At 40.7% G+C, this 25,370-nt stretch overlaps 1 protein-coding gene across 1 annotated transcript; it reads right to left on the reverse strand.

The window, feature by feature from the left end:
- Nucleotides 1-935: 935 nt before the first annotated feature.
- LOC126088209 (ejaculatory bulb-specific protein 3-like) lies at nucleotides 936-23,825 on the reverse strand. The gene is made up of 2 exons (XM_049906335.1): nucleotides 23,630-23,825; nucleotides 936-1,874 (listed from the first exon to the last, which is right to left on the reverse strand). The coding sequence occupies exons 1-2, from the start codon at nucleotides 23,823-23,825 to the stop codon at nucleotides 1,687-1,689; spliced, it is 384 nt and encodes a 127-aa protein (XP_049762292.1). The 3' UTR covers nucleotides 936-1,686.
- Between the last annotated feature and the right edge of the window lie 1,545 nt (nucleotides 23,826-25,370).

A 25,370-nucleotide genomic window follows, 5' to 3' on the forward strand; every position in this document is an offset into this window, starting at 1 on the left:
GTCTGCACGTCCAGCACGAACTGTGGTCCAATTGAGGCGCCAGGTAGAAATGGCATGGTAAGCCGTTCCACAGGACTACATCCAGCATCTCTACGATCGTCTCCATGGGAGAATAGCAGCCTGCATTGCTGCGAAAGGCGGATATACACTGTACTAGTGCCGACATTGTGCATGCTCTGTTGCCTGTGTCTATGTGCCTGTGGTTCTGTCAGTGTGATCATGTGATGTATCTGACCCCAGGAATGTGTCAATAAAGTTTCCCCTTCCTGGGACAATGAATTCACGGTGTTCTTATTTCAATTTCGAGGAGTGTATATGAATGATGCATTACTTTTACGTTTCCACTGTTATTACATCTTACGCTTTAGTAAATTACATGTGAGTTATTGTTAGATTATGCTGCGATATCGTTCACGATAGAACACGTGTGGCTGATTATGCTAATCCAGATGAGGTAATGAAATTTATATACCATAATATGAAAAAAGTTTTAAAATATGTAAACAAGCCTCGTTGTGACGTAATAGTAATTTACCGATGTGTAAAGATAGGCGTCTGACCCAGTAAGGGTGGACTTGCCTGGGCAGCTTTTATCTGTGTGTGAATCACAATGACATTTCCTTCCATCTGTTGCACTTAACACTTCGTCTTTTAGTATTTTGCCAATACGTCAAAAATAGTGACCCTTACCTTTCTTTCGAATCCCTGTCAAATCATTTTATATTTGATCCTTCTTGCCGTAGCAGTGATAAATGGCTTTACCAGAATATGGAGTTCTATAACGATTTCACAGAACAATATTTTGAAGGGTGCACAGTTTAATGCATTCATTCAGGTTATCAAAAAAAAGTAATTGTGCATAGAAATATTTTATTTCACAACCATAATGAACAATAGATACAAAATAAAAAGTGCAATTTAAATAACGACTTCTCTAGTGATTACGTAAGCGAAAAAATGAAAATATGCAGAATGGTTTACGCACAGACAGAGGACAAATTGGCGTGTTATTTCATGATAAAAAAATGAATAGTTAACTTGTTGAATCTTTGGGTACTGATAGTATATGATCCGCAATTGAAGTGAATATATCTTGGAACCAATAAAATTAGCCGCCAGGTGACGTATAATTCTTGAATCTGGATTAGTGCAGAACACATCTATGTTGAAGGGCTGCAACTGAACTGTATAACAAATGGTTCAAATGGCTCTGAGCACTATGGGACTTAACTGCTGTGGTCATCAGTCCCCTAGAACCTATAACTACTTAAACCTAACTAACCTAAGGACATCACACACATCCATGCCCGAGGCAGGATTCGAACCTGCGACCGTAGCGGTCCCGCGGTTCCAGACTTTAGCGCCTAGAACCGCTCTGCCACCCCGGCCGGCGAACTGTATAACAGTTCGTGTGAAGCAGCAGATGTTGATTTTGCGCTGGAAGTAAGAGACAAAGTAAGATGTGCAGCGGGCGGTGGAGAAGTTTACATGGGGCAGTTTTGTAGAGATTCTTGTTGCATAAAATGCTGAGCAATGGAAAGGACGACAAGAGAGAAAGGAGAGAATGTGCCAGCGTAAAGCCAGGTGTGCCACTAGTAACAGGTACATGCAAACATGGGTCAGATGTGTGCAGTGTGCAGCGGGAATGGCAGTGCGATGCAGAGTTGTAGCGAGCAGAACTCGCTGCTAAGCAGCGGCATCGAGGAACTTCTCGAAGCTGTCGTGGTACCGGTGCTCCGGGTCGTACTTCTTGCTGAGCAGGTCCCACTGGACGGGCTGGTGCTCCCGAACATGCAGCGACAGTTTGCGCACGATCTTCTTCTGCGCGTCCGTGCACTTGTCGCAGTTCGTCCTCAGCGCCTCGGGCATGTGCTCTGCAAAAATAGTGCACTCGTGAATGTAGCACGAGAAAATGGAGATCAACAGTAAATGTTGGAACTTGGTACAATCTAAGCTATTACTTTACACAAATGGAAACATTATCTGTTTGATTTCGAATCGAAAAATAATTCCAGAAGAATGGGCTATAGGTGTAATCTAGCCCATACATAAGACAGGTGATAAGGCATGTTGCTATAACTACAAAGTGGTCGCACTGCTGAATGTGGCGTGTAAGGTTTTGTCCATAATCCTATACAATAGATTATTTCCATATGTGGAAGATATATTGGGTGATTATCGGTGTGGCTTTAGGCCTAATAGAGCAACTGTGGACGAAATATTTGTACTGAGACAAATATAGGGAAAGGCCTACGTATACACACTGATAAGCCAAAACATTATGACCACTGCCCAGCGTGGAGTTGGATCGACACCCCCGGGATAACAAGGCCGCCCAGCAGTGTTAGTGACGTCACACCAAGCGGCCCATAGCCGACGCAGCAGTCCACGGACACCTCCGTACAGACGCGCCTGATGCCAACGATCTTCTGTCCGTCATACAGAAAGGAGCGAACTATAATTCGAACCAAAGACCAAATTATATATATTCTTGTAAACAGCATAAAGGTTCATAACGAAATACCGATTACATATACGGGCAGGAATAAGTTTAATCGATTGAGGAAATTTGCCACTATTTTATAATTGTCAGAACACTATTTAGCTTTAAAACTCGCATACAGGTGGTGACAAATGCCAACTGACAGCAGGACTTAACATTTTCAAGCTATTACACTGAAAGTAAATTATCTTAAACACTGTCATACATAGCAAAACCCTCACAACTTTCGTTTACAATAAGGTAACAAGAGTTCGCTTTATCTCATAAAACACATGACTATTGTGAATTTACTCATATGTTCATGGTGACAGCTCTTTTCAAGAATTTTTACAAGTGTATCCCCAGTAATAAAGAATGGAAACAAAAGATAGATATCAAATATTCTCCTTTTAACATAGACATCACTGAACGCAAGATTCTGTCTTGGACTGTGATACTAAGGGACTGCTCTTTCCTTTAAGAAAAGCCTGACAATTTGAAGTTCACTCTGCTATTGAAGATACACTTCTTGAAACAATATTAAAAATGTTATGGAAGGTAAGGAAATGAAAAACAACCAAGTGCATTACATATATGAATGTGAGCAAAAGGCTGAGGCTCACTTTATTTACCATTTTCAATCTCTCTACAGCTTATTTCCTTTTCCACGTAGAAATCACCAACTGCAAGTCTCATTATTGCTGTCTGTTACTAACAAAGTGCTTTTCTATTTAGAAAACCTGACAATTTGATGTTCATTCTGGTACTGAAGATAAACACTTTTCAGAGGAGTTCTAGAACCTATTCCTGCCCATATATGTAATCGGTATTTCGTTATGAACCTTTATGCTGTTTACAAGAATATATATAATTTGGTCTTTGGTTCGAATTATAGTTCGCTCCTTTCTGTATGACGGACAGAAGATCGTTAGCATCAGGTGCGTCTGTACGGAGGTGTCTGTGGACTGCTGCGTCGGCTATGGGCCGCTTGGTGTGACGTCACTAACACTGCTGGGCGGCCTTGTTATCCCGGGGGTCTCGGTTGGATGCCGCCTGGTGGAGTTGCCGGCACGTAACATGGTAACAAAGAATTGGAAGGAAAATCAGCATTGTTGTTTTATTGTCAGCAAAATCGATTTTCGGTCACTTAGTGACCATCCTCAGTGCTAGAAGTTAAAAATGTTCACATAACGATCAGAGAGTATAAAACCGAAAACCACAACTACACCTGCGTATGAACATAACAGTTGGTAGGAACATACCTGTAATATACAATTAAAATTGGTAGGCACCGGTATCAAGCTATAACCACAAGCTTAGAGCGATCACATAAACTGAGGCCGCTGTTTAGATGCACCTGTACAGCAGACATCGGTGTGTCAGGGCTTGGAACGCCCTCTATGTGACATGTGTCACATGAAGACTTAATATTTCTGGTTTTGCAAGATATTAACACAAAATACCTCTTGTGCATTTGTGACTCATGAAGTAATTCAAATTTAAAATGTATGTAGAAACATAGCAGACGAAGGGGGGAGGAAACATCTAAAATACACTGGCGCATTGTTTTTTAAAAAAACATACTTACAAAATATAAGACAGATCGATAATAACTTGCCAGAGTGCAGGACAAGTAAAAGAGAAAAAGAAAAGGAAAAAGAATAATATATCAATAACATGAAATGAGGTGTAACACAGGTTTTTTTTTTAAAAAAAAAACCATAGTACCCACCATCTGGCGTGGGAAGTTAGAAGTACAACGTTCGTGATTTACGTAAACTGTTACGTTAAGACTAAGGAGTCAAATATATAAAAATAGTAATAGTACGAAAACGCCATTACGTAATAATTAAAATGCCGTGAAACACAATATTCATTATAAAAAGTTTTGAAGGTGTAGACAAACAATTTTGTTATCATATTTAACCGACATGATGATGTACATCTCGCTTGTCCCTTTGGACAAGTTAACATTATTATAACAATGGTTATACGCTTCCGCATAAGCACTGGGTCAGAACCCATACATACATGACATCAAACATACACGGTTGCTTAATGTAAAACATAACACCCACAATTTGGCGTGGGAAGTTATAAGTATATCGTTCTTGATTTACGTAAAATATTACTTTAAAACTGAGGAGTCAAATATATAAGAAATAGTAATAGTACGAAAAATACCACTAAGTAACAATTCAAATGTCATGAAACAATATGCATTACAACAACAAAAAAAGTTTTGAGGGTGTAGACTAACAATTTTGTTATCATATTTAACGACGCGATGATGTACATATCATTCGTCCCATTTGGACAAGCTAACATTTTTTATAACACTGGTTGCACGCTTCCACATCAGCACTGGGTCAGAGCCCATACATACATTCACATGTTGATAAAACAGTAATAAAATTGACAAGCAACCGGTTTTAAATACTAATAAAAATAATTTGATTTTACATAACTTATAGTAGCAGTGGGACCGATATGAAATAAAAGCAGACTTAAAAATACCTATAATTCTAATTGTGTTATTGAAATAAATTTAAAATACAAGGTGTGAACAAGTAGTATACATCATACGTCGAGAAACCATCATTAGGAAGGACAGGTAATAGTGCCACTCATTCCAGAAATGTACATCGTACTGTAGAGAAATTAAAAACAGGTTATGCACGATATGTTGTATACATGGAAGAATCCTCGAGATACTAGACGGTATCAGATAGATTATATAATGGTAAGACAGAGATTTAGGAACCAGGTTTTAAATTGTAAGACATTTCCAGGGGCAGATGTGGACTCTGACCACAATCTATTGGTTATGACCTGTAGATTAAAACTGAAGAAACTGCAAAAAGGTGGGAATTTAAGGAGATGGGACCTGGATAAACTGAAAGAACCAGAGGTTGTACAGAGTTTCAGGGAGAGCATAAGGGAACAATTGACAGGAATGGGGGAAAGAAATACAGTAGAAGAGGAATGGGTAACTTTGAGGGATGAAGTAGTGAAGGCAGCAGAGGATCAAGTAGGTAAAAAGACGAGGGCTAGTAGAAATCCTTGGGTAACAGAAGAAATATTGAATTTAATTGATGAAAGGAGAAAATATAAAAATGCAGTAAATGAAGCAGGCAAAAAAGAATACAAACGTCTCAAAAATGAGATCGACAGGAAGTGCAAAATGGCTAAGCAGGGATGGCTAGAGGACAAATGTAGGGATGTAGAGGCTTATCTCACTAGGGGTAAGATAGATACTGACTACAGGAAAATTAAAGAGACCTTTGGAGATAAGAGAACCACTTGTATGAACATCAAGAGCTCAGATGGAAACCCAGTTCTAAGCAAAGAAGGGAAAGCAGAAAGGTGGAAGGAGTATATAGAGGGTCTATACAAGGGCGATGTACTTGAGGACAATATTATGGAAATGGAAGAGGATGTAGATGAAGATGAAATGGGAGATACGATACTGCGTGAAGAGTTTGACAGAGCACTGAAAGACCTGAGTCGAAACTAGGCCCCCGGAGTAGACAACATTCCATTGGAACTACTGACGGCCTTGGGAGAGCCAGTCCTGACAAAACTCTACCATCTGGTCAGCAAGATGTATGAGACAGGTGAAATACCCTCAGACTTCAAGAAGAATATAATAATTCCAATCCCAAAGAAAGCAGGTGTTGACAGATGTGAAAATTACCGAACAATCAGTTTAATAAGCCACAGCTGCAAAATACTAACACGAATTCTTTACAGACGAATGGAAAAACTAGTAGAAGCCGACCTCGGGGAAGATCAGTTTGGATTCCGTAGAAATACTGGAACACGTGAGGCAATACTGACCTTACGACTTATCTTAGAAGAAAGATTAAGGAAAGGCAAACCTACGTTTCTAGCATTTGTAGACTTAGAGAAAGCTTTTGACAATGTTGACTGGAATACTCTCTTTCAAATTCTAAAGGTGGCAGGGGTAAAATACAGGGAGCGAAAGGCTATTTACAATTTGTACAGAAACCAGATGGCTGTTATAAGAGTGGAGGGACATGAAAGGGAAGCAGCGGTTGGGAAGGGAGTAAGACAGGGTTGTAGCCTCTCCCCGATGTTATTCAATCTGTATATTGAGCAAGCAGTAAAGGAAACAAAAGAAAAATTCGGAGTAGGTATTAAAATCCATGGAGAAGAAATAAAAACTTTGAGGTTTGCCGATGACATTGTAATTCTGTCAGAGACAGCAAAGGACTTGGAAGAGCAGTTGAATGGAATGGATGTTATCTTGAAGGGAGGATATAAAATGAACATCAACAAGAGCAAAACGAGGATAATGGAATGTAGTGGACTTAAGTCGGGTGATGCTGAGGGAATAAGATTAGGAAATAGAGACACTTAAAGTAGTAAAGGAGTTTTGCTATTTGGGGAGCAAAATAACTGATGATGGTCGAAGTAGAGAGGATATAAAATGTAGACTGGCAATGGCAAGGAAAGCGTTTCTGAAGAAGAGAAATTTGTTAACATCGAGTATAGATTTAAGTGTCAGGAATTCATTTCTGAAAGTATTTGTATGGAGTGTAGCCATGTATGGAAGTGAAACATGGACGGTAAATAGTTTGGACAAGAAGAGAATAGAAGCTTTCGAAATGTGGTGCTACAGAAGAATGCTGAAGATTAGATGGGTAGATCACATAACTAATGAGGAAGTATTGAATAGGATTGGGGAGAAGAGAAGTTTGTGGCACAACTTGACCAGAAGAAGGGATCGGTTGGTAGGACATGTTCTGAGGCATCAAGGGATCACCAATTTAGTATTTGTCGGGGAATGAAGACTCCTACGCCATCTGCTGGTGTTCTGTTAAGTCTGTACATTGTGCTGCCCTCTGCAGCGGATATATTTCAACGGTAACTGTAAAATGGACGTGTGAGAATAAAGGTGTGTGTGAGCAGAAGTTTTACTGTGTCCTTGATTTCACTAGTGTGTAGCAACATTTTGGTGCCGAAACCCGGGAGAACATGAAGAGATAGAGTGCTACTACACATTAAAGAGGACTCGACGCCGGCGGAGAAGGTTTTGAGCGACTTCAATCTCAAAATCCGGTCACGTCACGCCACGTTCAGCTCACACAGATAAGTTGCGGCATTGCTCTGAAACTGTAGCAAAGGACACTGCGGGACGATTGATTTGTATGTGATGTTACTTGGTGCATGTTTGTTGGTGGCAGAGCAATAGAGGGCAGTTGGCGTATTATTTGCAAAGCACAAATAGGACTTGCTAAAGTATTGGTAGACTGCAGCGCCATCTGTTAGCAACAGCGACCACTACTAAAGGTCGCGGAAGTTGAAATATATCCGCTGCAGAGGGCAGCACAATGTACAGACTTAACAGAACACCAGCAGATGGCGTAGGAGTCTTCATTCCCCGACATCCAACCAATCAAGGTATCACCATCATTGGTTCTTCTCCCAACAATCTTTGGATATGTTCTCAGTGGAAACAGATCTAGCACCACCATCAACAGAGCAACTGTCAACTTTATTCAGGGCAGCTGCAGTGATATATCTGATGAGTCAGTGCGCCGATTTTGGGACCTGGAGACAATCGGGATAACAGGACATCAAGAGCGAGCATTAAAACCCATGGACCACCCTATTTATCAGGAATTCCGAGAATCATATTGTGTGGAATATGGCCGCAGAGTTGTATCTCTGCCTCGAAAGGATATGCCTCTCTCCTGCAACCGCACAACTGCTGAAGCGCGTCTTCGCTCCTTACAAAACAAGCTGCGAGGGGGAGGCTGGTGGGAACGCATGATAGGCTCAGTCAAGCGCTGCCTGAGGAAAGTTCTTGGTCGCTCTCAGGTGGATGAAGAGAGTTTAAACACCACCTTGATCAGCATAGAAGCCGCAATAAACTCACGATCCATCACTCAAGGAGAGAGTGACACTGCATTGACGCCAGCCCACTTTCTAAATGGTGGGAAATTAGTAACAATTCCATGTGGGCCAGAGCCAGCAACTAGAAAAGACCTTGCCAAGGAGTTCCGACTCAGACAAAAGATCAATGATGACATCTGGCGCAGGTGGAAGACAGAATACCTCCTGCTGCTAAGACAATATCATGAGGTGAAGGGATACCCTTCGCAAAGGAAACCGAGAATTGGAGAGGTTGTTCTGCTCCTAGAAGACAGCAAACCATGGCACTTGTGGAAGAGGGCTGTGGTAGAAGAAGTGCGGCATGGCAGACACAGTAAAGTACGGTGCATCATCCTCCGCCAGCCAGATGGTATGAAGATCTGTCGACCGGTCCAGCTGGTCATCCCCCTCGAGATGGACCAGGGTGGGGAGGATGTCGGGGAATGAAGACTCCTACGCCATCTGCTGGTGTTCTGTTAAGTCTGTACATTGTGCTGCCCTCTGCAGCGGATATATTTCAACGGTAACTGTAAAATGGACGTGTGAGAATAAAGGTGTGTGTGAGCAGAAGTTTTACTGTGTCCTTGATTTCACTAGTGTGTAGCAACAGTATTGGAGGGCAGCGTGGAGGGTAAAAATCGTAGGGGGAGAACAAGAGATGAATACACTAAGCAGATTCTGAAGGATGTAGGTTGCAGTAGGTACTGGGAGATGAAGAAGCTTGCACAGGATAGAGTAGCATGGAGAGCTGCATCAAACCAGTCTCAGGACTGAAGACCACAACAACAACAATGCACGATATCCAGCACTTATTCAATCAGAAAAGGAATTGTTAACATACATGAAAAATAATTACGTAAAAGTGAAAACAGGATCAAATGACTTTGTGTCAACGCCTGAGAGATGTCGACTGTAGTAAAATTATGTATGCCTGCGAGAGTGGAAGCTGTCGTCAAGGTAAGCGGTATGTAAGCGGAAACAGACCCGGACGCGAGACCACCCTATCGAAGATATGGGCTCCAAATGGGCAAATCCGTAGAGATAACCAACTTCGACAAAGGACAGATTATTATTACGCAGAGCCTGTGAACGAGTATCTCGAAAACGGCGAAGCTGGCCGAACGTTCGCGTGCTACTGTCGTGAGCATCTACGGAAAGAAGTAGAAGGACAATAAAACTATCACTAGATGCCAAATGTTGGACGTCCACGACTCTTCACGGAGCGACGGGTTCGGACCCTTGTCTTCTCTGTAAAGTAGGAGAGATGGTGATCTGTGGTATTTCTGCCGAAAGAGCTCAATCCTGGTGCACGCACAAGTGCTTTGGAGCACACCGTTCATCCTACATTCTTGAACATCGCAGCAGACCATCCTTACGTGTCCTTATGTTGACCCAACGACATCGCCAGTTACGATTGCAGTGGGCAGGGGCCATCGGAATTCGACCGTAGATCAGTGGATGGGTGTCGGTTCTTCGTCTGACATTTTTGTTACACTAGGTCCCTTGTCGACTCCACAAACGGCGTCGTCGAGGTGAACGGCGGTTCTAAATGTGCAGCGCGCCACGGACGCAGGCTGGTGGCAACAGTATTATGCTATGGGAGACATTCTCCTGAACTTGCATAGGACCTGTAGTAGTAACCGAAGACACGCTGACAGCTGCGAACCACATGCTTCCCTTCTTGCCTGATGTCTCCTCCGACGGCGATGCCATCTTTCAGCAATATACACTATTTGATCAGAAGTATCCGGACACCTGGCTGAAAATGACTTACAAGTTCATGGCGCCCTCCATCGGTAATGCTGGAATTAAATATGGTGTCGGCCCACCCTTAGCCTTGACGACAGCTTTCACTCTGGCAGGCATAACCTTCAATTAGGTGCTAGAAGGTTTCTTGGGGGAATGCAGCCCATTCTTCAAGGAGTGCTTGCTGCACTTAGGAGAGGTATCGATGTCGATCGGCGCTCCAAAACATCCCAAAGCTGTTGTATAGGATTCACGTCAGGACTTTGTGCAGGCCAGTCCATTACAGGGATGTTATTTTCGTGTAACCACTCCGCCACAAGCCGTGCATTATGAACAGCTGCTCGATCGTGTTGGAAGATGCAATCGACATCCCCGAATTGCTCTTCAACTGTGGAAACCAAGTAGGTGCTTAAAACATCAATGTAGGTCTGTGCTGTGATAGTGCCACGCAAAACAACAGGGGGTGCAAACCCCGTCCATGAAAAACATGACCACACCATAACACCACCACATCCGAATTTTACTGTTGGATGTCGTTCACCCGGCATTCGCCATACCCACACCCTGCCATCAGAACACCACGTTGTGTACCATGAGTCGTCACCCACACAACGTTTTTCCACTGTTCAATCGTCCAATGTTTACGCTCCTTACACCAGACGAGGCGTCGTTTGGCATTTACCGGCGTGATTTGTGGCTTATGAGCAGCCGCTCTACCATAAATCCAAGTTTTCTCACCTCCCGCCTAACTGTCATAGTACTTGCAGTGGATCCTGATGCAGTATGGAATTCCCGGATAGAAGTCTGCCTATTACACATTACGACCCTCTTCAACTGCGGGCGGTCTCTGTCGGTCAACAGGCGAGGTTGGCCTGTATTCTTTTGTGCTGTACGTGTCCCTTCATGTTTCCACTTCACTATCACATCGGAAACAGTGGGCCTAGGGATGTTTATGAGTGTGTAAATTTCGCGTACAGACGTATGACACAAGTGACACCCGATCACCTTACCATGTTCGAATTCCGTGAGTTCCGCGGAGCGTCCCATTCTGCTCTCTCACGATGTCTAATGACTACTGAGGTCGCTGATATGGAGTAGGTGGAAGCACAATGCACCTAATATGAAAAACGTATGTTTTTGGGGATGTTTTTGATCTCATAGTGTAATTGTCCATGTCTCGGAGCCAAAACCGTGCTACAGTGGTTAGAGGGGCGTTATAATGAACTCACGTTGATGTCTCGACTGCCAAATTCGCAAGATGTAAATCCTATAGAACCCATCTGAGTCGCTATCGGACGTCATCACCGCGTGCGCAAATCAGCCGGCCGTTATTTACACAAGTTACATCACCTGTGCTTAGACATCTGATGCCTCATACCTACACAAACCTACCAACAAACTGTCGGATACCTGATACGCAGAATCAGTGATGTATTTCGTTCCAAACACGGACGAAAAAGCTATGAAGCAGGTGGTCATAATGTTTTGGATCATCTGTGTAATATAGAACTCAACAATATCAATGTAACTTCAAGTAGGCCTTTGATAGTCAAAATAGGGAAGAGGTGTTAAAAGATATAAAACTGCTTATCGTACCATCCAAATATATTTCGCTTATTAAGGCAAACAAGACAGGTTCCAGGGCAATGGTGAGAGTGGACAGGGAATTAAGCGACTGTTTCACAACAGCTTTATTTTTCAGTTTGATCTTAGAAGCAGTTATACAAAAACTGCAAATTTCTGGCAGTATAGGTATAAGAACCACACAGTCGACTACATATGCTGATGACGTTGCAGATATTGGTAAACGAAGTATTTCATTGGGGAGAGTAGTGGTGGAACTGAAAGAAGCCCCACAGCATACTGCACTGGAAATTACCGATTCCAAAACTAAATGTATGGAATTCCGTAGAACAGGGAACAATAACGAGGATAAAATGTCAGCAGCAGGTTTTAATTTTCAGCATATAGAAGATTTTGAATACCTAGGGGCTAATAGTGATACACTAAATTCCATTTCCACTGAAATAAAAGTCCGAATTTTAAGTGGTAATAGCAGCTACAATACATTTAAAAAGCTAATGACGGCTAGGATAGTAAACCGACAGCTCAAAAGACTACATATAAGGTTATATTTAGGCCAGTGGTTACATATGGATGTGAAGCATGGACGCTAACCAGCACTGATGACCAACAACTCAGAGTATTTGAACGAAGAATACTACGGAAAAGTTATCGAGGGATCAGAAATAATGATAGTTCCAGGAGAGCAAGTACCAGTTATGAATTGGATCATCTCATACAAGGAGCTGATATTGTAAGGCTAATTAAAAGTAAAAGAATAGCCTGGCTGGGACTGTCCTAAGGATGGAGGACACGAGAACTACAAAGAAGGTCTCCCAGTGGGAAGCAACAGGAAGAAGATTGGAAGAAAGACAACGTAAGCGGTGGCTGGTCGACGTGGAAGAAAACATCAGAATTTTGTAAAAAATATTGTAAACACCATGAGCGAGAAGTGTTTGAGCTGCCACAGAAAGTCAGTTCTGTGGTTCTGTGCAGCTGTTGTGGCAGATGATTGCATTGGGGTGAAAGTAATGGCATTGGAATCAGGGAAGTAAATGGGTCTCTTCCCTGGTATTGCAGATTATGTTCAAGGGATAGGAAATTAGCGGAACAGGAAGGGAAGATTAGAGCCCTTCAGGCTGAACTGGATAGTGCTAGGCAGGAACTGACGAGGTTAAGGTGGGAGGAGGGTGAAGACAGGTTGGAAGTTATAGCAAGGAACAGGAGCCACAGAAAGAGGACAGCATCAGACAGTTTCATCTTTAGCACAAACAATAAATTTGCCTTGCTACCTCAGTCAGCTGAGGAAAAGGCACAAGTAGATGTAAGTGTAGTCAACAATCAACAGGCTTTCACTAGGAAACCAACTGTTGCAAACAACGGAGAATGTAAGAGGAAAGTTCTGTTGTTTTGTAGTAGCCATGGAAGAGGTGTGGGCCAGATCTTGCAGGAAAAATTAGGTGACAGGTACCAGGTTACAAGTATTTTCAAGCCCAGTGATAATGTAGGATCATTGTACAAGGTTTCCACAAAGTAGGATCATGTTGTGGTAGTGGGTGGAGCAGGAAACAGTATATTGATAGGGATCAGGGCTACAATATTGAGTGTGACCTGGTAAAAATAGCATCTGCAACGAACCAATCAATTGTTGGCTTGGTTCCTGCTTTCATACGGTATGACCAGCCCCAATTGAACAACTCTGTCAGGAGGATCAATATGAAGCTAGATCAGCTGCTTCGGGCAGCTACTTTGTCAGGCACAGTTTTGGTTCCTGTTGATAGTATTGGTAGGTGGGACTTCACTAGACATGGACTGCATCTCAGTAGGAAAGGGAAGGGTAAACTGGCTGGGATGATAGCAAAATCTTTAAGGGGAGACAGGGGCACTGAAACTCATGGGAGTACTTTTTTAGGCTAAGATCAATCATCCTACATTGATTGAAATTAAAGTTAATGAGAAGTTCAGACAGGCAGGTACTGGAGATGTGAAAATATCACAAGATTCTTATAACAGTACAGTGAAAAATAATGTTAGTATGTCACAAGATTCACATAAAAGAACAGCCAGTCCTGACAAAACTCTACCATCTGGTCAGCAAGATGTATGAGACAGGTGAAATACCCTCAGACTTCAAGAAGAATATAATAATTCCAATCCCAAAGAAAGCAGGTGTTGACAGATGTGAAAATTACCGAACAATCAGTTTAATAAGCCACAGCTGCAAAATACTAACACGAATTCTTTACAGACGAATGGAAAAACTAGTAGAAGCCGACCTCGGGGAAGATCAGTTTGGATTCCGTAGAAATACTGGAACACGTGAGGCAATACTGACCTTACGACTTATCTTAGAAGAAAGATTAAGGAAAGGCAAACCTACGTTTCTAGCATTTGTAGACTTAGAGAAAGCTTTTGACAATGTTGACTGGAATACTCTCTTTCAAATTCTAAAGGTGGCAGGGGTAAAATACAGGGAGCGAAAGGCTATTTACAATTTGTACAGAAACCAGATGGCTGTTATAAGAGTGGAGGGACATGAAAGGGAAGCAGCGGTTGGGAAGGGAGTAAGACAGGGTTGTAGCCTCTCCCCGATGTTATTGAATCTGTATATTGAGCAAGCAGTAAAGGAAACAAAAGAAAAATTCGGAGTAGGTATTAAAATCCATGGAGAAGAAATAAAAACTTTGAGGTTTGCCGAGGACATTGTAATTCTGTCAGAGACAGCAAAGGGCTTTGGAAGAGCAGTTGAACGGAATGGACAGTATCTTGAAAGGAGGATATAAGATGAACATCAACAAAAGCAAAACGAGGATAATGGAATGTAGTCGAATTAAGTTGGGTGATGCTGAGGCAATTAGATTAGGAAATAGAGACACTTAAAGTAGTAAATGAGTTTTGCTATTTGGGGAGCAAAATAACTGATGATGGTCGAAGTAGGGAGGATATAAAATGTAGACTGGCAGTTGCAAGGAAAGCGTTTCTGAATAAGAGAAATTTGTTAACATCGAGTATAGATTTAAGCGTCAGGAAGTCGTTTTTGAAAGTATTTGTATGGTGTGTAGCCATGTATGGAAGTGAAACATGGACAATAAATAGTTTGGACAAGAAGATAATAGAAGCTTTCGAAATGTGGTGCTACAGAAGAATGTTGAAGATTAGGTGGGTAGATAACGTAACTAATGAGGAGGTATTGAATAGGATTGGGGAGAAGAGACGTTTGTGGCACAACTTGCCTAGAAGAAGGGATCGGTTGGTAGGACATGTCCTGAGGCATCAAGGGATCACCAAATTAGTATTGGAGGGCAGCGTGGAGGGTAAAAATCGTAGAGGGAGACCAAGAGATGAATACACTAAGCAGATTCAGAAGGATGTAGGTTGCAGTAGGTACTGGGAGATGAAGAAGCTTGCACAGGATAGATTAGCATGGAGAGCTGCATCAAACCAGTCTCAGGACTGAAGACCACAACAACAATCAGGGGATTAAAAAACAAAGTAGATGAGCTTCTTGTGGAATAGATGTACTATGCCTGTCTGAACATCATATAGTCTCAGGCATGGAAATGGTAAGTGTAGGTGGATATAAGCTTTTAGCACATGTTAGTAGAGATACTATGGAGAGAGGAGGAGTTGCCATATATGATAAAATCAGTCATAGTGTGAAAAATTTTGCATAGAGCAACACATAGAAGCATGAGCATGTGAGTTTAAACTAAATAATGGCACTTTTATTACAGTAGCCATCTATAGGTCCCCATTGGAAAATTTTCAACTATTTTTGAAAAACTTGGATTACTTGTTGTGCTACCTGTCAGACAAAGGAAAGCAAATTATTGTTTGCGGGGATTTCAATGAAGATTTTCTGAAAGACTCCGATAGAAAGCTTGACCTTGAAGTATTACTTGGATCTTTCAGTTTGACATCAGTTATTGATTTTCCTACTTGGGTGGTACAAGAAAGCAGCACACTGATAGATAATGTTTTCATAGATCAAGATAAATTTAATCAAATATAAACTTTTCCTGTTAGGAATGGCCTGGCTGATCATGATGCACAGCTAGTTACAGTATGTGATATAGCTCCATACAGTAATGCAAAATAGTGCTCCAAAATAGTACATTCCATTAACGATTTAACAGTTCAAAATTTTATAGAAAGCTTGCAACAGTTAGACTGGGATGGGGTGTACAGGGAACATGATATTAATGTAAAATTTAACGTATTTCATGATACCTTTGTTAGTATACTTGAAAACAGTGACAGTGAAGTATAATTGTAAGAAACCATATAAAAAGTCGTGGCTTGCTAAAGGGATAAACGTATCTTGTAAACAAGAAAAGGGAAATGTATCTTATAGTTAGGAGGAGTAATGATCCCAAAACAATGAAACATTATAAAAACTACTGCACTGTATTAAGAAAATTTATTAAAAAGTCCAGATGTATGTGCATTATGTTTGAGATTAGCATGTCTGATAGTAAAATTAAGAGCCGGCCGCGGTGGTCTAGCGGTTCTGGCGCTGCAGTCCAGAACCGCGGGACTGCTACGGTCGCAGGTTCGAATCCTGCCTCGGGCATGGGTGTCTGTGATGTCCTTAGGTTAGTTAGGTTTAAATAGTTCTAAGTTCTAGGGGACTTACGACCTAAGATGTTGAGTCCCATAGTGCTCAGAACCATTTGAACCAATAGTAAAATTGAAACAATTTGGAATATTGTTAAAAGGGAAACAGGGCAACAGAGAGCACAGGAAGACTGTATTTCTATCAAACACAATGAAAAGTAGAAAACATTTTTAAAGAAAATAGGATCCAGCTGTTCATTACAAAATGCAAGGGAGTATATGGAAGAGGCAGTACTTATGTCATTTGATAAAATTGAAATTCAACCCACCTCGCCTAATGAAATTAGGAAAATAATAAATTCACTCAAAAGTAAAAGCTCACATGGAATTGATGGCAATTCCAACAGAGTACTAAAAGCTTGTTCCCAACCAATAAGTAGGATTCTCTGCCACATATGTGACAGCTCACTGAAACAGGGAATTTTTCCAAATAGACTGAATTACACTATTGTTAAACCATTGCATAAAAATGGGATGGATCTGATGCTAACAACTACTGCACAATCTCACCTCTGACAGCTTTATCCAAAAAGTAATGTATTCAAGCATAGCATCACATATTTGTAAAAATGAAGTACTAATAAAATGTCAGTTTGGTTTCCAGAAAGGCTTTTCAACAGAAAATGCTATATATGTTTTTAGTGATCAAATATGAAATGTATTGAATAACTGAACATCACCCATTAGGATATTTTGTGATCTCTCAAAGGCTTTTGATTGTGTGATTCATAACATTCTTCTAGATAAGCTTAAGTATCGTGGTATGAGTGGGACTGTGCACAAATGGTTTAATTCATACTTAACTGGAGGAATGCAGAAGGTTGAAATTAACAGTACAGATAGTCTGCATAAACTAGCAGAGTACTCTAACTGGGGAGGTATCAAGAATGATGTCCTATAGGGTTCAGTCTTGGGGCCCTTAATGTTCTTAATATATATTAACGACTTGCCACTCTGTATTCATGAAGATGCAAAGCTAGTTCTTTTTGCTGATGATACAAGTATAGTAATCACACCCAAGAAGCAAGAATCAGCTGAGGAAATTTCAAATGTCTTTCAGAAAATTATTAAGTGGTTCTCTGCAAATGGACTCTCACTAAATTTCAGAAAACACAGTTTATACCATCCTGTAGAGTAAATGGCATTGATAAATGTAGACTATGAATGGAAGTCTGTTGCTAAGGCAGAATACTCAAAATTTCTGGGTGTGTGCATTGATGTGAAATTGGATTGGAAGAAGCACTTCGATGATCTACTGAAACGGTTTGGTTCAGCTACTTATGCTATTAGGGTTATTGCAAATTTTGGTGATAATCATATCAATAAATTAGCCTACTTTGCCTATTTTCATTCACTGCTTTCATATGGCATCATATTTTGGGGCAATTCGTCACTAAGAGAGAAAGTATTCATTGCACAAAAGCGCGTAATCAGAATAATAGTTGGAGCTCATCCAAGATCACCTTGCAGACGTTTATTTAAGAAACTCGGGGTATTCACAGTACCTTCGCAATACATATATTAACTTATGAAATTTGTCATTAATAACCCATCCCAATTCAAAAATAACAGCGAAGTGCATAGCTACAACACTAGAAGAAACGATGATCTTCACTACTCTGGAATAAATCTCACTTTGGCACAGAAAAGGGTGAATTATGCTGCCACAAAAATCTTGGGTCATTTGCGAAATAGTAGTAAAATTCTGACAGTAGCCAACGAACACTTAAAAGCAAATTAAAAGAATTTCTGAATGACAACTCCTTCTACTCAATAGGTGAATTCTTAGGCATGAAGTAGTAACTGTATGAAAAAATTAATTAATTAATTATTTTGTGTAAAGAAAACTTATGTTAAAGTGACACATTCCACATCATTATGAAATGTCGTATTCATGATTTATGGAACAAGGGTTAATGTATGTATGTATGTATGCCTTGTCTCTGTGCTGAAAGCTGATATTTGCACTGACTAACTTTATCCAATTCTAGTTCTGTAGAACTGAAACTTCAACTGTATGTTTGTTTTTTAATATATTTACTGTTTAATAAAGTGGAATAATACTTTCGTTGTATTGAAATTTCTTTTAAACTAAATACTTTTAGTGTAGTTCTAATATAAACAACTCTAATTATTTCTTATTATCTTATAATAATAATAATATTTTTTATTTTTGTATAATTTAACTGATCGTGTGAGGAGCGTCATTTCTGAAAAATATTTACTGAAGTTGTGGTAAGATTTGTTGCCCTGTCAATGAGTTCCTGTATACAGGACCTGTTTCTGTGTACTGTTCATCGTCTACTTCCATAAAACAAATAATTATTTGTTTAACTGTGGTTTACCTTGTTGTGTCTTGCAGTGTATCATACGTCAGATTTAGTTAAAATATTGTAGAAGAACCAATGTTGAAATTGTTCTTCGTGTTGTTTAATAGATTATTTAATAAATTATTTAACATGGGCTGAATGGATTACCACTCAAGGGTCACATACCCAAATCCAAAATGCTCGAACGTTTTCCCATCCCCTATCCTCAAATTCCGACCCTGTTTAGGCGCAGTCGGTGACACTCTTACAATTTTGCACGATGTTTCCGAAGAAACTTTCCTAAATATTTTTGAAGAACTCGAAATCTATGATAACAGGAGGAAAGAGTCTACAAATACGCTGAACCTCGTTCACATCTGAATTAATTACTGTAGATTCAGTTCCCTGTCCGCGTAGCTTTGCCTTCTTTTATCTCATGCATACTGATCTTATGACTAGATGTTACAGTACTTTGATGCGATGCTTTGTATCGATACCAGCTCTCTTAGCAACGAGCTTTATAGACGTCACTAAACTGTCTCTCTTCCTCTGCTCGTCAAAGACAGTGTACAAATTACTTTTATAAATGAAGGATTAAAGTAAAAAAATTTAACATTTTGTCTATATAGCCTAGTAACTACAGCGAGCCTGTGGTTGATCACCGCTTACTATGAGGCCAAAGGCTGCATGCTAACTATTGTAATACCATTTTTCGCTCGTTGTAGATAGCGTACATTTGATTTTTAGAAAATGAGCGATAACCAGAATACTTAACCTGTGTTAATATATTTAAAAAAAAAAAAAAAAAGAGGAAGTTTGTGGTTGACTGCTGCTTACGTCTGTCTATCTTTAGTTGGTGTTCCCACGAGTCATCCTGCTGTCTTCGCTTATTACTAGTCAATTGTCTTTTACCTTTAAGATTATGTTTTCATTTTTTTCATTTTTATGTGAACAAAGATTCTGTAATGTTTCTTCCACATTTTATGCATTATTTGATTCATTCTTGTTTTTGAATTTTTCGTTCTAATATGTTTCTGTATTTTTTGTCGTTATATGTGAAATGGAATCAGATGTCCATACACTGCTCTGTTTTTATACTGTGAAATACAGATTTAAGTGAGAAACGTGTTTACGCTTTTGGTCTTCGCTCCGGTTGTATGTTTATGGTTGTCAGAATCAGAGCACTCGAAAATTTGGTAGTCGATGGTACATCTGTTTCGCTCACCTACTGACCAGAATCGAAATGCCCATATTTCCTTCTCCTTTCACAACAGTGGCTGATACCGATTCCACGTATAGCTTCATGCTTGTACTAAAAAAGTTGCAAAAAGCATTGTGAATATGTATACTTGTAACTTTTTGATCTTAATTGGGGCCTTGTGTATAGCTAATTGTCCCACTTTTTACATTCTCTATATATATTTATCATGTACGGTTTTACAAATTATTTTTTTTTGCAAAAAAGTGCCAAATATGTCTGCTTGTACTTCTTGTACTTTTGTAAATTTTTGAGTATTCAGTATAATAGCAGGCATCATTCTACTTCAGCCCCGGCTGTTATGGAATAGCACACAAAAACAGTACAGAAAATGTCAGCCTCATGCAATGTCTTCTACACTTTAAATACAAGACTAGAACTAGCAAAGACGTGGAATGTACTTTATACTTCCATGTTCGTGGATTAGCATAACTAAATTATTTTTCAAACAAAGATATATATAATCGTTGTATATTAGAATCGCGATACGTGTGAGCACCATTTGCCGGAACTGCTCTCTTTGTATTATTAGTTGCGCATTCCAAACAGTTCACTTTTCTGCTTTACATTGACGAGATACTGCAAGGTTGTCACAAATTTCCCAGAGTGAATTTCCCTGACCATTTCCTGATTTTACAGACACCGTTTTAGTATTTTTTACCTGACAAATTTTGAGATCTGAAATGTAAGTTAACAGGCAAGTTGACCAAAAAATGTAAGCACCTCTGTACTTCTGAACATGTTTTTAACACTAATTTTAAATGAACAGCTAGTTATTGTCTCTTGTACAGGATTTATGATCCGAGCGGCAGGTAAACATGTAAGATATGTGAATAAAAGCCATTTATAGCTGGGAGGGAAAGGGGGGGGGGGGAGATCGTCCGTGAAAAACACACACTACTTAAAAGATGCACCAAATCCACAATTTTGAAGATATGGCAATGATATTTGGTATCCTGCTTTACATGAAAGTAACACATTTACTGTTATGTTCCTTAGCTTATATAAATTTATTTTTCTATGGAATTTAAAAATTTTATTTTCAAAAAATAGGATATGTACCTTTTTCTCAGACCCTATTCATTAGATTTCTACAAAATTTTCTCTATTTATATCTTTGCACGTAGTAAGCTTTTCTAATGAAGTTTTTAATATTTTTTACTTATAGTACTGTAAGTATAACATGGTGTTCATGCAAAACTCCAAGTACTTTGCACCATATCTCAGCTTACACTCAGCGTTTTAACATTTATTCTTATTAGGTTTATAAAAATTAGTGTACAAAATTTCATAACTCTAGTCTTCATAGACTCTGAGAAAGAAAGTAAATAAATTTAAAAAAAACACAAGTTTCAAATAATTCAATTCAGAGTTCAGTGTAACTTTTTTCCTTATGTCACCTGTTCAGAAGGCCCCAGATTTTTACTCAGGGTTCTTTTATCCTTCTTAGCTTATCGTCGTGTTTCTTGTTTTCTGCCTCCCTTCCTTTACCAGGTCTTCAACTGACGTTTCAGTTGCAGGGAGGGGCACAAAATATCTTGAGCGAAATTCCCTATATTGAAGCCCTGTCTCTCTAATGCCTTCACCCTCCCTATGTTTCTATCATTAAATACAAGAACCGCGTTGTAAGATACAATTCTGATTGTAGTAGATGAAAATGTGGCAAAACAAGAATTGCTTCTTCACAAACAAAGCAGTGGTTTGTTATTGTTCCTAAGATACGGCACAAAGAGTCACAAATTATCTATAAAACTTGAAAGTATATATCACAGTCTTCTAGATGTATCCCGTGCAAGTTTGTTAGAAAATAATCCACGGAATCGTTGTTCACCGAGCTAGTATTTCTTAAAAAAGTGGGTGTGGCAGGAAGGTCGCGACATATATTTAATTATTTTTCAAGCGCTTCGGATGCAAATTCATCATTGAAATTTTGGGAACTTATTATCCATGAGCTCTACTTACAAATAAAGATTGAACTGAAAATTTTGGGAACTTATTATCCATGAGCTCTACTTACAAATAAAGATTGAACTGAAAATTGACGTTTTCTGCCAATTTCATGGACGTCCGACTCCCGTAAGGGGGTCCTTACGAACTTTCCAGGCGAGATATGTTGCAAAACATAACATTAAAGTTTCAGAAATAAGAAATAGTACTCAGTGTTTCGTCAAACAATAAAAAGTAAAATAGGCAATTAGCATCATCAATGAAAACCAGTAAAAATTCCATTGTGAGACAGGCGATATCTTCGTCACTTCCACTCGCACCCAGTAGTTACTCAAGTGCGTCCAGTGTAAACAAACTATTTCACCCGTCGAGCCAAAAACGAGATTTTCCACTGTTTTTTTTTTCAACATTTTCCCAATTGCTCTGATACGTTTGAAATTCCTCGATATTCCATGATTTCCTGAACGTGTGGCAACCCTGTTCTATCTAGTAACCCTGTACTATGTATCTATAGAGTATTCGTTGGGTAAATCTCATTTCTGTTGTATTCACATTGTACGTCATTGCTTCTTCATGAAGTATTTTTATATGTAATTTAAACAATTTTTTTTTAAAAAAAGAAACAAAAGAAGAAAACAAAAACGAAAGACCGTGCGTCCAGTTCCAATAACTCTAGGTGAACTGTGACATCTGCATCACTGCAGCAGACTATCGCATGGATGTTTGTCGTGCGTGTGGTGGGGGCTACGTAGTGTTGTGAAATGGGAGGAAGCTTTTTGGAATATTTTGTAAAGGGCATCCCGTAAAGAAAGCAATTTTTAAATTGAGCTCCTCTTTCAGTTTCTTAGAGTGACGGACCTGAAATTTATGCGACTGTCATCTGTTGACACTGCGTTTACTGATTGTCATTGTCAGCTGGCATTTGTGCTTATTGTTGTCAGCTATAATGGAGCGATACATGATGGATCAACGCACCCAGATTTCGAAAGTGCATTTCAAGTACGGTGAATACGATGCAGAGAACGTTCGAAGACTTCGTGTAATTTTTGGTAGGGTAAATTCGTCGGCAGTGCAAAAACTGGTAAGGAAGTTTGAGAATACCCTCGTGCATGGATGTGTGTGGTGTACTTAGGTTAGCTTTAAGTAGTTCTAAACCTAGGGGACTGATGACCTCAGAAGTTAAGTCCCAAAGTGCTCAGAGCGATTTGAACCATTTTTTGAAAATACATTATTGAGAGTGAACCCTGGACGTCCTTGTCCTCGTCGATCGGTAGAAAAAATGTCGCTCTCGTCAGTGAGAGCGTGCAGTAGCTACGACTCCAGCGAAGTCAATTCGCCGCCGTTCTCAACAGTCATCCATTCCGAGAAGCAGTTTTACACCGAATTTAAAAAAAAAGGAATCTGCATTTGCACCCCTTTACGGTCCACGATTCAACTAACACAGGAGCTGAAGCCGTAATGGCGATTAGAACTGGCCAAGTAGATCGTGTGATTTGACTCTATGCGATTTTTTTGTGGGGGGGTATGTCAAATCTTGTGTTTATGTGAACAATCCACGAACCATCACTCGACTCAAGGCAGAAATTAGACGTGTCATGGGTCAAATTCAAACCAAACTTTGCCCTACAGTCGTCGAACATTTTGTCCACAGGGTGGATGTGTGCAGATGAGTCCGTGTTTCGCATTTAATCGCAGTCTTTGTGTTTCTTGCTAATTTTCAAATAAATTATGTGTTTTATTATTAAATTAAAAATTGCATTCTTTATGGCACACCCTACACGTCACTGGGAGGTGGACAGTACTCACTTCGGAGGTCTCTACCCTCGGGAGTGCACGGGCCGGTCTCCAGCATGCACTTGATGTACGAGGCGAGGATGCGCTGGTTCCTAAGGACGGCGTCGACGTCCATGTGATCGTAGCGCGCGTCATACTTCTCAGGCGGAGCCGCTGCTACGAGCGTGGCCAGCAGCAGCACGGACAAGGCGGCGGCGGCGAGTTCCATGTCTTCCCGTCTGCGTCCTCTGCTGCCCAAACACCGGCCCTACATATAGACGCCGGCTGGAGCAGGTCAAGGGGGACCGCACCGGGCCGCGTCACGGCTCACGCTGGAAGGGAGCGACGCCTCGACGACCTGCCTCAGGGCTCACCCGCCCAAGAAAAAAGAATGCGGCCACAGAGATCGCGCTACGACCTGTGGAAATGAAAACAGAAGGCGCTGGTTCCGCTTGCAGGTCCAGTATTTCACAGCTTGCTTCACAGTGTCTCGACTCCATGAAGAATGCGAATTTCGAACTCTTTTTTTTTCTGTAGCACCACATCTCAAATGCTTCGGTTTTCCCACAAATGTTTCACTACCATACAAAAAAAGGTTCAGCAGGCTCTAAGCACTATGGGATTTAACATCTCAGGTCATCAGTCCTCTAAACTTAGAACTACTTAAACCTAACTAACCTAAGGCTATCACACACATCCATACCCGAGGCAGTATCCGAACCTACGACCGTAGCAGCACCGCGGCTCCAGACTGAAGCGCCTAGAACCGCTCGGCCACAATCGCCCACTAACATACAATTCTGTGCTCCAAACGTACATTCTCAGAAATTTCATCCACAGGATAGCGTCGATGTCCGATATTACACTACTGGCCGTTAAAATTGCTACACCAAGGAGAAATGCAGATTATAAACGGGTATTCATTGGACAAATATATCATACTAGTACTGACATGAGATTACATTTTCACGCAATTTGGGTGCATAGATCCTGAGAAATCAGTATCCAGAACAACCAACGCTGACCGTAATAACGGCCTTGATACGCTTGGGCATTGAGTCAAACAGGACTTGGATATGGATAGCGTGTACAGGTACAGCTGCCCATGCAGCTTCAACGCGATACCACAGTTCTTCAAGAGTAGTGACTAGCGTATTGTGACGAGCTAGTTGCTCGGCCACCATTGACCAGACGTTTTCAGTTGGTGAGAGATCTGGAGAATATGCTGACCAGGGTGGCAGTCGAACATTTTCTGTATCCAGAAAGGCCCGTACAGGACCTGCAACATGCGGTTGTGCATTATCCTGTCGAAATGTAGGGTTTCGCAGGGATCGAATAAAGGGTAGAACCACGGGTCGTAACACATCTGAAATGTAACGTCCACTGTTCAGAGTGCCGTCAATGCGAACAAGAGGTGACCGAGACGTGTAACCAATGGCGCCCATACCACCACGCCGGGTGATACGCCAGTATGGCGATGACGAATACATGCTTCCAATGTGCGTTCACCGCAATGTCGCCAAACACGGATGCGACCATCATGATACTGTAAACAGAACCTGGATTCATCCGAAAAAATGAAGTTTTGGCATTCGCGCACCCAGGTTCGTCGTTGAGTACACCATCGTAGGCGTCCCTGTCTGTGATGCAGTGTCAAGGGTAACCGCAACCATGGTCTCTGAGCTGATAGTCCATGCTGCTGCAAACGTCGTCGAAATGTTCGTACAGATGGTTGTTGTCTTGCAAACGTCCCCATCTGTTGACTCAGGGATCG

The sequence above is a fragment of the Schistocerca cancellata genome, chromosome 6 (assembly GCF_023864275.1).
Source record: "Schistocerca cancellata isolate TAMUIC-IGC-003103 chromosome 6, iqSchCanc2.1, whole genome shotgun sequence".
Taxonomy (NCBI): Eukaryota; Metazoa; Arthropoda; class Insecta; order Orthoptera; family Acrididae; genus Schistocerca; species Schistocerca cancellata.

Bases quoted from the DNA above. Each gene is read 5' to 3' on its own strand.
- LOC126088209 (XM_049906335.1), bottom strand. From the start codon at position 23,825: ATGGAACTCGCCGCCGCCGCCTTGTCCGTGCTGCTGCTGGCCACGCTC. The intron at 1,875-23,629 runs GTGAGTACTGTC...CTATTTTTGCAG, and splicing joins CGAGGGTAGAGACCTCCGAA to AGCACATGCCCGAGGCGCTG.